At 42.5% G+C, this 17,058-nt stretch overlaps 1 protein-coding gene across 1 annotated transcript in view; it reads right to left on the reverse strand.

The window, feature by feature from the left end:
- Window positions 1–17,058, reverse strand: part of MACO1 (macoilin 1) — an 82,802-nt gene that overhangs the window by 47,268 nt on the left and 18,476 nt on the right. The window contains exon 2 of the mRNA XM_089665168.1: window positions 837–978. Within this exon, the coding sequence (XP_089521294.1) occupies window positions 837–978 (142 nt within the window). The remainder of the gene's footprint in view (window positions 1–836; window positions 979–17,058) is intronic.

Below are 17,058 nucleotides of genomic sequence, written 5' to 3' on the forward strand. Positions count from 1 at the left end.
AGGGGTAAATCTCCTCAATGAGGACACAGACAGCAAAAAATCTTGACAGCGAGTATAACCGTAACCAAAGGGTGAATGCCTGAGGCAGATTGACTGCTCACATTAGGGTGCTTTGCATGAACAAGTGCATAGCATAGTAGCACTTTCATTTTCAATAGGTCCCAACACAAGAGAAATCACTTCTAAGTCCCCTTATACATGTTGCGGTACACTGTAGTGCAGGTGCATTTTGTTTTGTGTTGGAGTACTATTTAAAATAAATGGCACTGCAACATAAAGCGTGCTCTTTACTGTGTGTAGCAATGGTGTAGGCAGGTTTTAGGTAAGTATGCACCGATAACGGTTAGAGCGTGGCCTATAGGAAACGGATTCTTTAATTTTTAAAAAATTTTAATAAATCCAGACACCTGCTAGGGTCATTTTTCTTTTATAAAGGTTTCTACATTTGGCCCAGTGCCACATTAGCAAGATCAGACACAGTACAATCTAACAAAACTAAAATTATGAGAAAATGAGATTAATCTACTAGGTTATAAATTTTCAATATAAAAGTGTAAGACAAAACGTTGAGAAAACTAAACGATCAGGACTTTTAGAGTATCTGGATTATAAAACATCTGAGCAGAACTAAAAATTGAGGGAAAGTAAGAATATGTATTTCAATTTCATGTTTAGCTATTTGCCAACACCCACACTTTACATCATTAGCTAGAAAACATTGCTGGACATCAGGAACTATCCTGATGCACCCATTTTTATACTAAACATATTGCATTAATAGTTTGGCAAAATGGCATCAAGCAAAAGCAGCAACTGTAAGCTTAATATATACATACCAAGCCCTGGTATCTGAATGAATCGTATACACTTCTGATGAACAGCCAAAATGGCCACAGGTACTCGAACCTGAACTCTAGCACAAAGTCCGCTAGTAATACTAGAGCCCAGACCACCAAGAACTTCAGATACAGGAAGGTGCTGGAAAGAAAAAGAAATACATACATAGGATTATAGAGTATCTATCTTCAGCATGGACATATGCATAAGTACACAACATTTTCAAGGCACATATACACAAGATTAACAGGCAGAGTATGCAGGGTAGCCTAGAATTTAAAGAAGAACTTTAGTCAGAAACAAAAAGTCCTGCTGGATCACTTAATAGCCCTTTTTGCAGGTATAGCCAAGTAAAACATTACAAATAAGTACCGTATTTTTTGCTCCCCCAAAAAAGGGGGGGAAATGTCAGTGCGTCTTATGGAGCGAATATGGAGCGGCCGGTCCGGTATTTCCACCGCCGCCATGTCAGAATACCGGGCCGACCGCTCAGCTCTGCAGCGGGACCTTATGGAGATGACTGCTGACCTTTGAGGAGGTGGGGAGCGGGTACCTGAATTTGACAGGTACCCGCTCTTACTTCTTTGTTCTTTGATCTTACCTGTTCCTCTATCCAGCGGCGCGCTGTCTTCCCGGCTTCTGTAGTGTGGGCGCTGGGCTTGACGGCCGGGTGCCAAGTGCGCATGCGCAAGAAGCTGTGCTTTTTGTGAATGGTAAGGCGGTACCTGGGACACGACAGATCCCAGAAGCTGCCGGACCAATCACAAAGCGCAAGTGCTTCTTGCTCATGCACACTGGGCACCCGGCTGTCATGCTGAGCGCCAACACTACAGAAGTCGGGAAGACAGCGCGCGGCTGGACAGAGGAACAGGTAAGGTCAAAGAACAACTCCGCGGAAGTAAGAGCGGGTACCTGTCAAATTCAGGTACTGGCTCCCCCTCCCCAAAGGTCAGCAGTCATCCCCTGTGCTGTCCGCAGTCTCTGGTCATCCCCTGTGCTGTCCGCAGTCTCTGGTCATCCCCTGTGCTGTCCGCAGTCTCTGGTCATCCCCTGTGCTGTCCGCAGTCTCTGGTCATCCCCTGTGCTGTCCGCAGTCTCTGGTCATCCCCTGTGCTGTCCGCAGTCTCTGGTCATCCCCTGTGCTGTCCGCAGTCTCTGGTCATCCCCTGTGCTGTCCGCAGTCTCTGGTCATCCCCTGTGCTGTCCGCAGTCTCTGGTCATCCCCTGTGCTGTCCGCAGTCTCTGGTCATCCCCTGTGCTGTCCGCAGTCTCTGGTCATCCCCTGTGCTGTCCGCAGTCTCTGGTCATCCCCTGTGCTGTCCGCAGTCTCTGGTCATCCCCTGTGCTGTCCGCAGTCTCTGGTCATCCCCTGTGCTGTCCGCAGTCTCTGGTCATCTCCTGTGCTGTCCGCAGTCTCTGGTCATCCCCTGTACTGTGTCCGCAGTCTCTGGTCATCTCCTGTACTATGTCTGCAGTCCATTAGTTCAGAATTTTTTTTTTTCCTGTTTTCTGCCTCTAAAACCTAGGTACGTCTTATGGAGCGAAAAATACGGTACCTACATGCCTTGAAAAAGTATTCGTACTCCTTGAAATTTTCCACATTTTGTCATGTTACATCCAAAATTGTAAATGTATTTCATTGGGATTTAATGTGACAGACCAACACAAAGTGACACATAATTGTGAAGTGGAAGGAGAATGATAAATGGTTTTAAAAAATTTTTTACAAATAAATATCTGAAAAGTGTGGTGTGCATTTGAATTCAGCCCCCTTGAGTAAATTTGCAGAACCACCTTTCACTGCAATTACAGCTGCAAGTCTTTTTGGGGATGTCTCTAGCAGCTTTGCACATCTAGAGAGTGAAGATTTTGCATAAAAATCCCAGTAGCTAATCCAGTGACAAATATCCAAATAAGATTGTTCTTGCATGTAATTTGCACATAAAATACTGATCAGTAACGCAGGATTTTTTTTTTTCTACTAGCTTAAATGTAGTGCTATTTTACTGATATGTACGTGCATATTCATACAGGCCTCTTGAAAGCAATGGGATGCATTCAGACCAGTAAAAACAAAAGCCTGAATACCTAAAAAGTGGCATTTGTTGGAACCCTTGTGCAATAGCCCTATATAAGTAACTAAAGTATACAAAAGGTGAGCAAAAGTTAAAAGGAAAAAACATTCACTCAAAAAGAAACATGGTCAAAATTAACAAAAATAGAGAATTGACAAATACCTTACACACAAACACACAGGCTTTGCCTGCATTGTGGTGGCTGTGCATCTCACAGTAAAGACAAGTGCTGGTGCTAAAATTGTCAGCTTCAGAAAGGAAAGGGAACATAGTAGCATGACAAATGGGGATTGACCAACCTGGATATAGGAGTTAAGAACCTTTACCTAACAGCTACACAGTTTGAACACACAGCGACTCAAAGCACTAAAGACGGGATTAGCATGACAGCCAACTAAACTAGCATTTTAAATTATATGACAGCAACTGTAACCAACATATTTCTCCAATGACAGGTTCCTTTTAAAGCCGTGTTCCTTAACCACCTGGCGACCGCAGATAGACGAATGACGGCTACACTGCGGCCGGCCAGTTCTGGGAGGGCGTCATATGGCACCCGGCGCTCGGACACAGCTGATCACGTGATGTGGTAAAAAGCCAATCACAGCGGCCTTTTACCACGTGATCAGCCGTGTCCAATGACACGCTGATTGCCGGGAAATGTAATTGCCGGTTCTCGGCTGCACTTTCCTCACGCTGTCAGATCGTGAGGAAAGTACTGCCGAGAACCGGCAGTTGTCAGAGCGGGGATCGGCAACGATCATCAGGGCACTGATGATCAGTGCCCTGATGATCGGTGCCCAGCATTGCAGCCCAGCAGTGCCCCCCACCAGTGCAGCCCAGCAGTGCCCCCCACCAGTGCAGCCCAGCAGTGCTGCCAGTCAGTGCCACCAGTCAGTGCCCAGTGGGTGTGCCAGTCAATGCCTAGCAGTGCCACCCATCAGTGCCACCTCATTAGTGCTGCCTATCAGTGCCGCCTATACGTGCCACCTCATTAGTGCTGCCTATCAGTGCCCATCAGTGCCGCCTCATCAACGCACATCAGTGAAAGGAGAAAAATTACCCGTTTGAAAAATTTTATAATAGAAACAAAAGAAACCTTTTTTTCAAATTTTTTGCACTTTTTTTTGTCTATAGCGCAAAAAGTGAAGTGCGCAGCGGTGATTAAATACCACCAAAAGAAAGCTATATTTCTGACAAAAAAAATGATAAAAATTTCACATGGGTACAATCTTGCATGACCGCGCAATTAAAGTGCGACAGCGCTGAAAGCTGAAAATTGGCGTGGTAAAGAAGGGAGTATAAGTGCCCGGTAGGCAAGTGGTTAAACTACTCATTTTAAAGTACAAGGCACAGAACTTTAGCTGGCAGTGACAGAAGGAGTAATCTCCTGTCCGACAGTGCCTGCACACTGTCGACCATAAGGTCATCCTGCTAGCAGAGGTGATGCGTTGGACATGGTGCATACACAAAGGAAAGTGACCACTAAACATCAATGCTAAAGAGTGAGTGGACTGACAGCTTTCCTAATGCCACTGACCTCAGTAACTGGGCACTCTTTTCATCCCACTTACCAACACAGGGACAGTTTCTACTCCCAATTAAACCAACGATGGTCCATTATTCCTCTTACTGACCACTGAAGTGGTCAGTAAGAGGAATAATTTAATTCAACTGATAGTTTGCTCTGGGGCTTTTTTGTTTTGCACTTTCAGTGACAGAAGGCTTTTCTTACTTCTACTTGTCACAGTACAGTGTACCTGCACATTTTATATGCTTTGTCATAGCCTTCTATTGCATTGGGAAGTTTTGGTATGTTTTCTGAAAGCACAACAAAAGCCCTGCTTTCCGATAACTCACCAAAACCGCCTGATGCAAGAGAAGTATATGGCAAAGTGCAGGTAACCCACACAAACCCCACTGTGCTACACCTGTGGTGGGGGAAAACTGCACTACATCAGTATAGAGAAAATGTTAACTATCTCATTGTTTAAAAAATAAATTAAAAAAGTCTGAGAACTTCTGTTTTACATAGGTAGAGGGGGTAAAAAAAAAAAAAAAAAAAAAAAAAAAAAAAAAAAAAAAAAAACTACCTGGACCTAGGACTTCTGAAAGGAAACTGTTTCCATTTCACAACCAACCAATATCAACCTGTCATTCTATCACTGTTCGTGAGAAAAGTGGTCTTTAAAGTGGATCTAAACCCGCAGATGCTTTACAGCCAAGAAAGCTTCCATTTTAGCCTATGATCTGTATTTGGTATTGTGCAATACATGTGATCTGTTAAGACACCAGCCATTTGGTGATTTGACTGTTTAGTCGAGAGCACAAACTACAGTTCTCAATCACAGCAAGCCATTTAATGTAATGGTTTTGGAAAATGTATTTAATGGGTTTAGTTCCATTTTAATTTTGAGCTAGGTTTCCAACCTGCTGTGGCCTCAAACAACAAGGCATCAAGTCTGAAGGCTTCCATGCCTGTGCATACCCAGCTGTAGTGCTGGTTCCCCAAGAAGTCCTCCTTGGCTTAAACTGCAAACAAGGTAGAGAAAGGCAAGCCACATTCCAAGATAAAAGCTGATAAAAGGCATTAATCCTTCTGGCGAAAATGGCAAAAAATTACCTGAACCCCGTCCCCCGATCCTTTTTTTCTCAGAAATGACCCCAAGCATGGCAATTTTTCAGGTCCAGTCCTTTCACACATTAGGTTTTGTTTATTCTCCCTCTGACCTATGTACACAATTATTACAAAGATCATGCTGCTAAGGACTCTGATCACTGTAATAGCTACCTACAAACAATAGAGACCCGGATAAGATATACAAGGAGCCATACCCCATCCTCCAGCCAATCATCTTTCCCACCTTTCCAGACAGACAATACACTTCACATAGAACAGACCCAGGGTGGGGAAAAGCTGGCCTGTGAATGGTTCACATGGCAGATTTCAGTGCCCCTCCACAGCTATAAACACATACATAGACCAGACTACACTCACCAAGCAACTTCCCCTACTCCAACAAAAAACACGGGTCAAAGACATCCTTCCATTAAAGCGTCACAAGCACCACAGCAGCACCCTCCTCCCCATCAGCAACAGGTCTTAATGACCCGTTTTCCAAGTCTTTCATTCACCTTGGCAACTGGGAATTGTCCATCCCATCCCCAATTTAAAATGCATTTTTTTTCCCCAGCAAAACTGGGAAACACCTACTTTATATTTAATGTTCCCATTCACATTGCATAAATGTTTAAAAAAATATTTCAAAACAGCATTAAAAGATTTTTTTTGGGGGGTTCTGAAAAACGGTTACACTAATACAGAACACAAGTGAAAATATATTGAGAACCTAACTGATAAATTTGATATGCCAACCTCCATCCCCTCCTCCAAAATAAAAAAAAAAAAAATTGAAAGTTCAATGTGCAGAAATAAACTACGGGAAATCAATTTACTTGACAGCAACGGCAGAGGAAACTTGCTGACAGTATGTGAAGCACTTTAACGTCCCTGTGCCCAGGTCATATCTCTTCATGCCAAATGGACACTGCTAGAGGTGAAGCGACTGCCAAGAACAGTCCACACAGGGGTCAGAAGAATGGCTTTGAACACAGCTTGAGGTCCAGATGCACTGATGGTTACACACTGTGGCTCAGCTAATCTCCTACAACACATGTCAGAGTATAGAATCTATAAAAGAACCAAGCATCTTTCCTTTTACTGTCTTTTTATGTTTCTTAATCATCTTTCTGCGGTGTTCGTACACCTGCTCATATACCGCTGGCACAACGAAATGCAATAAAAATTGAATCCTACCAGATAGGCTACAGGACTACGCTAGAATGACTAACTACTAAGTAGTGTCTGTGGGTGGAAAAACTTTGCAAGAAGGAAAATCTGTTGGGTCACAGGGACATCATTCCTAAACTATGCAAAGATTTAGTGATGGGGAGAAAAAAAAACCCATACATCAACAATCTGGAATTTTAGCCAAAAACCTATTGAGGAAGGAAAATAACAAGGTTTTAAATGCTATCCAGGGCATGGTTAGATTTCCCCCCACTTTGAGTGACAACGAAGAGAGAAAAATAGAAGTCTGATAGGATCTAGATTTCCCAATGGTTACAAAAAATTATGTCTGTGTTGCTATTGTACTGTAGAGTTCCCCTCACTTTAACTGGTGAAAGATGTCCATTGGGACAGAACAGTGGGAGAAAAAATATTTGTAATGGTGCCCTGGACAGCAGTAAAAACTCAACAGGGGTTTCAATACTTCCTCACTCTATCCAATACGAACATATGCTATAATACACGGTTGTACCCACAGAGAAAGGATGAGAAGCCATTTACCTTCAGATGATCTGCCTACATTCCTTATTTAGTAATGCGCTCGCCTGTAAATGTAAACTAATGAGATCTATTAAAATGATTTCTCAGACCAGTGAAGAACTGACATGAAAGCATGTGAAAAGAAGCCTTGAGCTACACCTTCTGGCTGCAAAAGAAAACACGAAAACACATACGCATGCAAAGTAACACGTGACCAAAAAGGAGTGCTCTTAAAGTTTAGGGGAAAAAAAAATAAAAAATACAACCCACACACAAATACCACAGGGTACACGGTCTTAAGTAATCTATTAATACTCAAAAATAGACCAACGCATACTAGCCTTGTAAATCCCATAAGAGTATTCTTAACCACTTGCCATCCTGAGGATTTACACCCCCCCCCCCCTCCTTCCTGACCAGGCCTCTTTTTGCTATACGACGCTGCACTAGTTCAACTGATAATCGCACGGTCATGCAATGCTGTACCCAAACGATAATTATGTCCTTTTTTCACACAAATAGAGCTTTCTTTCAGTGGTATTTGATCACCTGTGCGCTTTTTATTTTTCGCACTATAAACAAAAAAAAAAAAAAAAAAAAACTTTGAAAAAAAACAATATTTTTTACTTTCAGCTATAAAAAAAAAAAAAAAAAAAAATATATAGTAAACTCAAAGTTAGTCTTAAATTTAGACCATAATGTATTCTGCTACGTTTTTGGTAAAAAAAAAAAAAAAATCCCAATAAGTGTATATTGATTACTTTGTGTGAATGTTATAGCGTCTACAAACTATGGTATAGATATTGCAATTCACGCCATTTTTCTGCTACACAGCGCTGCACTAGTTTAACTGACATCGCGCGGTCATGCAATACAATACATAAATAAAATTTATGTCCTGTTTTCACACAAAGAGCTTTCTTTCGGTGGTATTTGATCACCTGTGAGCATTTTATTTTTGGCGCTAAACAAAAAAAGTTTGAGAAAAAAAAAAAAAAAAAAATTCTAATCATCGCAGTAAGTGTATATTGATTGTAGATGCTATAACTTTCACACAAAGCAAACTATAGTATAGATAATGGAATTTACGAAGCTTTTACTTTCTGACTGCCTATCACATTTCTTGAGGTGCTAGAATACCAGGACAGTACAAACACCCACAAATGACCCCTTTTCAAAGTAGACACCCTAAGCTATCTGCTGAGAGGCATATTGACTCCATGGAAGATTTATTTATTCTCCACAAGTTTTTGGAAAATGACAATTTTTTTTTTTTTTTTACACACAAAGTTGTCATTTAAATGGTATATTTCTCACACAAGCCATGGGTATATGTGGAATTACACCAGGGATGTTGAATTCCTATCGCCCGACACACCAGGACATGTAGTTCCGAGCGTTGGGCAGGTAGTTTTTTTTGCCTCCTTTAGCCCTGCTGTGGGCAAGCAGCGGGCTCGCCTGTCAGGTGAAGCAATTGGCGGCAGCCTCTCCGCGCTGCCCCGCCGTGAGGTTTCCCAGGCTCCACTTGCCAATCGGTGGGCCTGGCTCGCCGTTGGCTAGAGAGCAGGGAGAAGAGCAGGCAAGTCCACTCCTCCCCCCTTCTTGTGCTGACCCGGAAGTGACGTTACGATGTCACTTCTGGGTCCCCGATGAGAAATTGCAATACAATCCCTGGGAAAGAATGTAATATGATGCAATGTATACCACATTACACTCAGTGGAGCAGATAGGAGACATGCAGGGTCTTTTAGACCTTGGATGTCTGGGACCAAAAAACTTTTTTTTCTTCATCACATAGGGGACAGAGTCTCCTATGTGAAAAAGAAAAAAAAAAAGTTTTTTTTTTTTGTAAAAAATGAAAGTTACACCCAAGCACATCCGCATTCAAAAAAATAGTTACACCCATCACATAGGGGACAAAAAGTCCCCTATGTGCTGAGTTTTTGGCGACAGGTTCTCTTTGAGACTTCCAGGGTCTACAAGACGATGCATGCCTCCCCTGTACTACACTGGATGTAATGTAGTGTACAGCGCACTGCATTACATTCCATAATTATCACTTCAGTGCACCACTAAATGACAATTTAGATCTTGCATTGTTTACACCCACAATTTGCACAATAGTCACTTTTTTTTAATGGATTCTTAAGTGAAAAATAGAGGAGTATTAGGTAAACGCAATGTTAAACAGACACCTAAATTTACTCTCCATCCAAGCCCAACACCAACCTCAACTAAGCCCTAACTGGGTTCCACCAAGGGTTTATAGGGCTATGCATGGGGTCCATACAATGGCTTGGGCGTTAAGAGGGGTCCGTAAATTCCTGGGTGTCAATAGGTGGTCAGTAAATGATGGAAAGGTAATTGGGTCAGCTAATCTTATAGGTCACTTTAGAGCTCCATGCCAACTCCTTGTCCTGAAGGTGAAGTGGCTAGAAGTGAAATAGTATTACCCAGGGATGGATGGTCAGCTACCAGCAAGGGCTGCCTTGAGTGGTTTCTATCAGATGTGTATTATAACTGGCATAGTTTACCAGTGTGCTGTGCATTGTGTGTCTAAACTTCCCTTTTTAGGATATAGGTCTATGTTAATTTCACACTGGGGGCTGAGGAACAAAACTAAGAAAAAAAAAAAAAAAAAGGAAAAATAGGCTACACACCTATAAGGATTCCCTTAAACCAATATTAGTATGACAGTATAGCATAAAACAGTAAAAACATATTGCATCAGAGATACAGATACCAATCCCAACCATGTAACCCTGCCCCCACAAGAAGAGACCCCCCCCCAAGATGAGAACGCCAAAAAAGGCATGCAAGGGAGGTGCCTAATCCGCCCCGATGCAAGGCCGCAGCACCCGTACCACCCCCCAACCCTCCCAAACCCCCAGCAACCAACTGGGAACACTTCGCACGCACGCACACACACACCCCAGATGAAGCACTCACCCACTTAATCCTCCCTACCCCCCCAAATGGTGATCCCAGTCTGATCTAATTGCCCGCCTAACACCAAACTACATAGACATCACAGGTATCATAGGAGCTGGTCCCATGTCCCTCTATGACTCTGACAGGGGGATAGTGAGGTAAATACAGCCAGTGAACGGCCGACATAAGCAACAGGTGGCCACTGGATAGTGGACTGGACCCTGTGGCTGAGAGATCTGATTCCAGGATAACCTGTAGAGATAGGATAGCGCCTCAAGAGTCCAAACCAGGCAATCAGATCAATAATGCAGAACTCACCGATGTATATATCAATATAGCCAATCCAAAAAGTCCTCGCAGATTGTATGCAGCAATGTAAGTCAGATGTAGAATCAAGTCTATGAATGTGCAGCATGTAGAAGGAAAATCACATAGAGCCTGCAGGTAGTTGAATTAGGCCGAATACCATGCACCATGAAAAACAAAAAGGCGATCCTCAATTGCAAGCCTCCTGTCTATAGGACAAAAACAGTGTATATGAAGTGTAGACATGGATAGATGCAGCACAAGCAGCTGAATAGGCACAAACATGTAATCTGAGCACCTGCCACAACAACCTCTGTGTACTTCCAGTCCAGCCTCTACAAGCCTGCACAGCTGATATGACCTAGATATCAACAATGGGTCACCAGTAGTCACTCTGTGATGGGACCGACTGGGTCCTGTCAACTCGTGATACCGCAGCTCGTGATACCGATGGTGCAGACCATGTCATGTGGAAATTCCGCCAGTCATCCGACTGATTGCTGGTTGCCATGCTCCATTAAGGAAAGCACCCTGACCATGAATGGGTAAAAAAAGTTCCGTTCAGGCCAGTAGTAGAGCCATGTGGTTTATGTGGCATGTGGAAAATGGAGGGAGGGGGTCCCCTCTGGGACCCCTGGTGGAATTACCTGATCAGCTAATACTGTACATGGAAGGGCATTTCATAAAGAACCATGTACAGCACTATCAATTGATTCCACATAGCAAAGTTTGCTTTGAAAACATTAAAGCAATACTAAAGGCCTAATTTTTTTTTCTAAATAGAACAAACATGTCATACTTACCTGCTGTGTGCAGTGCTTTTGCACAGGGCAGCCAGAATCCTCTTCTGGGGAAACCCACAGGCTGTCCTGGCCCCTCCCTCCTGTCAGGTGCCCCACAGCAAGCAGCTTGCTATGGGGGGCACCCGCTGCTCCATGTGTCCATTCACACATGGAGCAGCAGCTCGACCCCACACCTTCTCATTGGCTCACTGGCTGCCATTGACAGCAGCAGATGCCAATGGCTCCAGCTACTGTCTCGGCTAATGAGGAAAGGGAGTCCTGGGATAGCCGAGATTCCAGTGCATATTATTGGATCAAGAGTGGGGCTTAGGTGAGTATTGGGGGGGCTGGGGGATGCTGCACAGAGGTTTACCTTCATGCATAGAATATATAAGGGTAAAAAACATTGAGCCTTTACAACCACTTTAAGGCATAACAAGTGAGGTAATGAATAATATAGCTGGGGCTACAATACGAAGGAAGGAATAACGCATCAAGAAGTCGAGACAAATATGTTTTTAGAAAAGCACGATGTGAGTTATGAATTTCAAACAAGAGAAGTAAACATTCATTAAGTGATAAACTGCAGCTCCGGCAGTATGTTAAACACGAAAGCCTGTTTCACACACAAACATCTAACCGACTTGCCTTATACACATGCTTAGACATCAGGTCTGTCACATGCAGGTCTTTTAACAGAGGAATCATAATCATTTTGTGGCCTAGATAATTTTGGCAGATGGAATCGCCATCTATCATGTAGTGCGTAAGCATCGCTATTCATAGTTTTAAAGTGGATTCTCTTCAAGAGAATGACAGTGCATCATCTAATGTTCTTCTGCACAGCTAGAATAACCAGAAATCCACCTGTAAGCTCTTTCAGTCCAGAGTAAAAAGACGTGATCAAAACATAATCCTAAAGAGTCAGAACTATAATATACTGCTACAGTTGTCTTCCTCCATTTCTTGTGCCAATCTCATCCTTGGTGGTACTTTTTTGCGGTTTAGTCAAATAAAAGTCGTTGAATATATACAAATAGTTTTTTTTGTCACTGATCTTCACTTTATCAATTAGATAAACTGTGGCTTAGCAGATACTAGTGTCCCACTAGAATATCTGGCCATGTGCTGGGGCTAAAGATAACCATCTGTACAGCCTCTCTTCTGACCACTGGACATCTCAATTGGAAGAAAGAGGAAAAAAAAAAAAAAAAAAAAAAAAAAAAAAAAAAAAGAAGAAGGGCTGGTTCACACCATAGAAATGCAGTCCAGATGTGTTTCTGCATGCTTGTTTTGATGCATTTTTTATGCGTTCTGGTTCAATTTTACCCCATTCTTCAATTTAAATAGGGACATGTACGTTCCAGTAAAGCTCTGTGCAGGAAAAATGCAGCCGGTTCTACTTTTTTTTTTCTGCAACCGGAACACGCTGGGTAAACCTTTTGCCTTCAGAAACACTTAATAGTGTTACTAAACCAACAACAGTAAAATCCATCTTTACAAGCAGTAAAGCATGCTTGTTATACTCACTGTGGAACCGAAGGGGTTAATCCTCTGCATTGTGTAAAAAAGCCATTTGATCCTGCCTTCTCTGATCCTCCCCTTCCATTGCCCCCTCTTAACTCCTGATAAGACATATGGTGTGGAAATACTGCCCAAGCTCAGTTTGGAGTGTATTGCTAGTGTTTTTTTTTCCCTTGGAAGAGTGCATGTGATCAGCACAGGGCCAAATAGCACTGTCGAGACAGAGGTTAGGGGTTTTGCATCCTCCTAGAGCTGAATGTTCATGTTTTGTGTACTGTGGGAGACCAGATAGTGAATGCAGGGTCCTGGGTTTAGTAACACTAAAGAATAGTGACTCAAAAGTCTTGAAACCAGCAAAACACACACCGGAAAAAAAAAAAAAAAAAAAAAAAAAAAAAAGAAGGGACTAGACAGGTTTGAAAAACCAAGTTCATTGCTTATGTTCAAGTTAGGGCAGTTTCTGATGTCTATAAAGCAAAAACAGGTAAAACTATATATGCACACATTCATAACACACATAGGCAGTCTCCGGGTTACAAACAAGTTCTGTAGGTTTGTTCTTAAAGCAGTAGTAAACCACATTAAAAAGAACATTCCCTGCATACCAGCCCATTATGTAAAACTTACCTAAAAAACACCCTCCAGCTGTGCTCTGTCACTGCTGTAGAGGCTTCCATCTTCTCCCGGTCTTCCTTCCAGGTTCGTGAGGTCCAGCCATCTGGCTGGCTGAGCCGCGATGTCACTCCCGCACAAGCACACAGGAATCACGGGCCAAGGTACAGTGCTTTGAAGGAACAACACGGGCATTCTGATCCTTCAGAGCACATGCACCAGCTTAAAAAACAAAAAAATAAATAAACCAAACAACCCCCCCCCCCCCCCCCCGAATTTCTCCTAAATGGTGCACACATTTAGAAGATATGTTACCTACAGGTAAGCTTATAATAAAGTTTCTTTACTCCTACTTTAAGTTGAATTTGTATGCAAGTTGGAATATGCACATTTTTTAAGTGTAACTTTTTTTTTTTTTAAGTTTTGGATAGCAAATGGAAGGGTTAACTGGCCATGCAGTGATGTGGGATCTGACAGGTCCGCTGGGCTGTAGGTGGCAGTATGCAGTGAGCAACAAGATGGCTGCCCAGCAGTTTCCAGTACCAGCGCAACGTCACGCTGCTTCCATTCTTAAGTACGTTGGATGTTCTAACACATACACACCAAAAAAACAAACAGTTCACCTGTAAACAATATTTGTGTATTTGATACAACCAAAATTTTACACTCCTTGTCATCAGAAATATTGGCCTTGATTCAATATATTTGTTCTTATTGAGAATTAGAAAGCACTGTTCATGCAAGTTAAGAAGGCATGAGAACACAAAAAAACTGCTACAGACAGCGAAAGCAAAAGATGGGAGCCATGCCAAAAATCCAGCAAGTCATTTCAATTTTCTGTGCATTACGTATATTACTAAACAAAGATAAAACCCCACTACTAGAGAAGCATTAATCAAATACATTTATATAATAAAAAGACCACTCTTGGTCTACAATCCGTGGACTTGAACCTACCCAGGGCTGCAAAAACTATCCTTTTACATTTTTCTAAGCTATGGAAAAATATCCTTCCAGGAATGTACCTGTACGGGCAACTGATAGCAACAAAAGTCTTCTGCCGTTTGTTTAAATGGGAGCAGTAGGATGCCTTGATAAACTAATTCAAATTATTATTATTATACGGTATTTATAAAGCGCCAACAGTTCGCTCAGCGCTGTACATTACAATGGGAGACAATACACGAGACAGTACAACAATACAATGCGATACACGAGGGGTTTGAGGGCCCTGCTCCTTGGAGCTTACAATCTAGGAATGAAGTCATGCTTTGCCCATGCAGGCAAAGAACCAAAGCCAAATGAATATACTCTCCCACAGTAGAACATATTCCACTTTTCTGCTATCTCGCAGTTCTGACAGTCTGCTAAACATGAAAACCCCCCTTGTGTAGACAAATACTATTCGGGCTGTAGCTTACACAGGACTATGAACCTTCGATGTCACACTGTTGTGACCACTGATTGGCCCAGTGCTGTCTCAAGGAAAGAGGCACACTTTTTAGATCAAAATATAATATATTTTCGGCAGTCCCAGCAGCTAAATGGAGGTGACTGCAGGGGGGGGGGGGGCTACTCTTTGCCCAGCATGTTAAAAAAAAAAAGTTTTAAAATACATTAATGTAGACAGACTGCTCTTCTGCACAATAAGACACTGCTATACCCTTCCTGAGACTGCTTAGTTGTAGGACATGATGGTCAAGGGGTTAGGGAGCGGTTGGTGCACATGACAAGGCTGCATGGTGTCATCTAGAGATAAACAAGCAGTACATGACTTGACTTTATCTGATAAAGCTTAAGACCTCTTCTACAATAACTAATTCACAGGGTAACACAACTAGCAATGTGCTCACTGTGAATAAAGGAGTTCTATGGTGACAGCATACGCTTTCATTTTATAAAATCATTGTAAGGCTCCATGTACACTAGCATTTTTTAAGCTCAAAAAACCGCTGGATAAAAAATGCCAGTAATAGCGGTTTTTAGTAGCATTTAGAAGTGTTAGCGTTTTATTAGCATTTTTAACAGTACATGTAGGGAAAAAAAAAAAAAAAACGCTAGGAAAAAAAGCATTTTTTCTGCTCCTAAAAGCTGAAGCTTGAAAAACACTTAGCCTACAATAGTGTGCATGAACACATAGGATAATACCATTTGCTTTTAGGGGGAGAAAAAAAACCCACACGCTCATAACTAGCTGCTAGGAGCTTAAAAAGAAGCTAGTGTGCATGGAGCCCAATAGCAATACAAACAATATTTGAGGATCCAGCAAAGGATTACTACAAAAATCGCCTTTCATGTTGCGAGTTCTGCCAGTCTGTTGGTCATCTTTTTCACAACGTCCTGGTCCCCTGCATGCTTTGCAGCATCTCATCTGTTTATTTTCAATTTCTAAGGACTACATATTCCATGGTACCTTGCTGCTTGTAAGCACGGATTCCTGTATTTATTTCATTTCTGAAGCACATCCTCCGCAGCACCTCTGTAGTTCAGAAGGCAGGCTCTGAAATGTGTGACACAGCAATGCCTACCCACAGGGCATAGTGAACACGTCACAGAATTCCATAGGTAAAAAAAAAAGGTGGAAAACTTCACAAAGCACGTTTACAAACTTAAGGACCAATCAGATTAATAGGAGTAGGCTAGGAATAATTGAAGTGCAATGTGGAAAATATACGAGTTTACATTTTGACATGTTTTAAAAGCTCTTCCATTGGTCTTAAACTACATATTTTGGAGTATGAAATGGTTTAAACTTTTCTGTTTATATTACTTTCTACTACACTGACTGTTCATCACAAATGATTCTTTGTTCATATTTCAAGTCAAAGGTTTACAACCACGTCAAAGTAAAGACAAAGCACATTGCTCTATATCAGGGGTCTCCAAGCTTTCTAAATAAAAAGGGCCAGTTTACTGTCCTTCAGCCCTCAGGGGGGCCAGACTATGTGCCAGTGGGAGTAGAATGGGCAGACTCAAATGGACCACTCTGTCTTTTTCTGCCGTCACTTTTCTATGTAGAAAATGCTCTGGAATCAATGGAAGTAAAAAATGCCCCATCACTGCTTTTAATGAAAGGAATACTGTAGTGACCGATTCCATCAGTTGGAGGAACAGTGCCCCATCATTGATGTCAGTGGACGGAATTGTACTCCCATCATTGATGTCAGTGGATGGATAGGTGCCCCATCATTGATGTCAATGGATGAAATTGTGACCCAAGGGACTCTTTCGTCCCCACTTTCCCTACATTCTGGGGGTCACAGAATGCACCTAATACTGCACTCCTGTGACCCAGTATCAGCCAACAGCGGTCTAAAGTCTGCTCTCTGTTGACCTCACTCACCCAGTCCAAGCTCTGTGGCGATCTCGACAATGTCAGGATCCACCCAGATGCACAGCTGAGTGCCTGAGACAGCTGCTCCAGCCCCCTCCACAGCCCAGTGCTCCAGTGAGCATTGGAAGAGCAGAACAAAGCCTATGACTGACCGTCCCAGACTCTCTGCTCACTGAAGACCAGGAACTGAGTGATCAGCAGTCTATAAATAACTCAGTTCTCGATGTAGAGCCAGCGGAGGGACAGCTGCAGAATCAGATCAATGCTGCAGCCATCTAGGAATGTTTGTGCTTTTAGGATTCCCACACTTCTCTTTATAAATAGTGA

Source organism: Staurois parvus, unplaced genomic scaffold, assembly GCF_062004578.1.
Source record: "Staurois parvus isolate SC_StPar_1 unplaced genomic scaffold, SC_StPar_1.0 ptg002140l, whole genome shotgun sequence".
NCBI lineage: Eukaryota > Metazoa > Chordata > Amphibia > Anura > Ranidae > Staurois > Staurois parvus.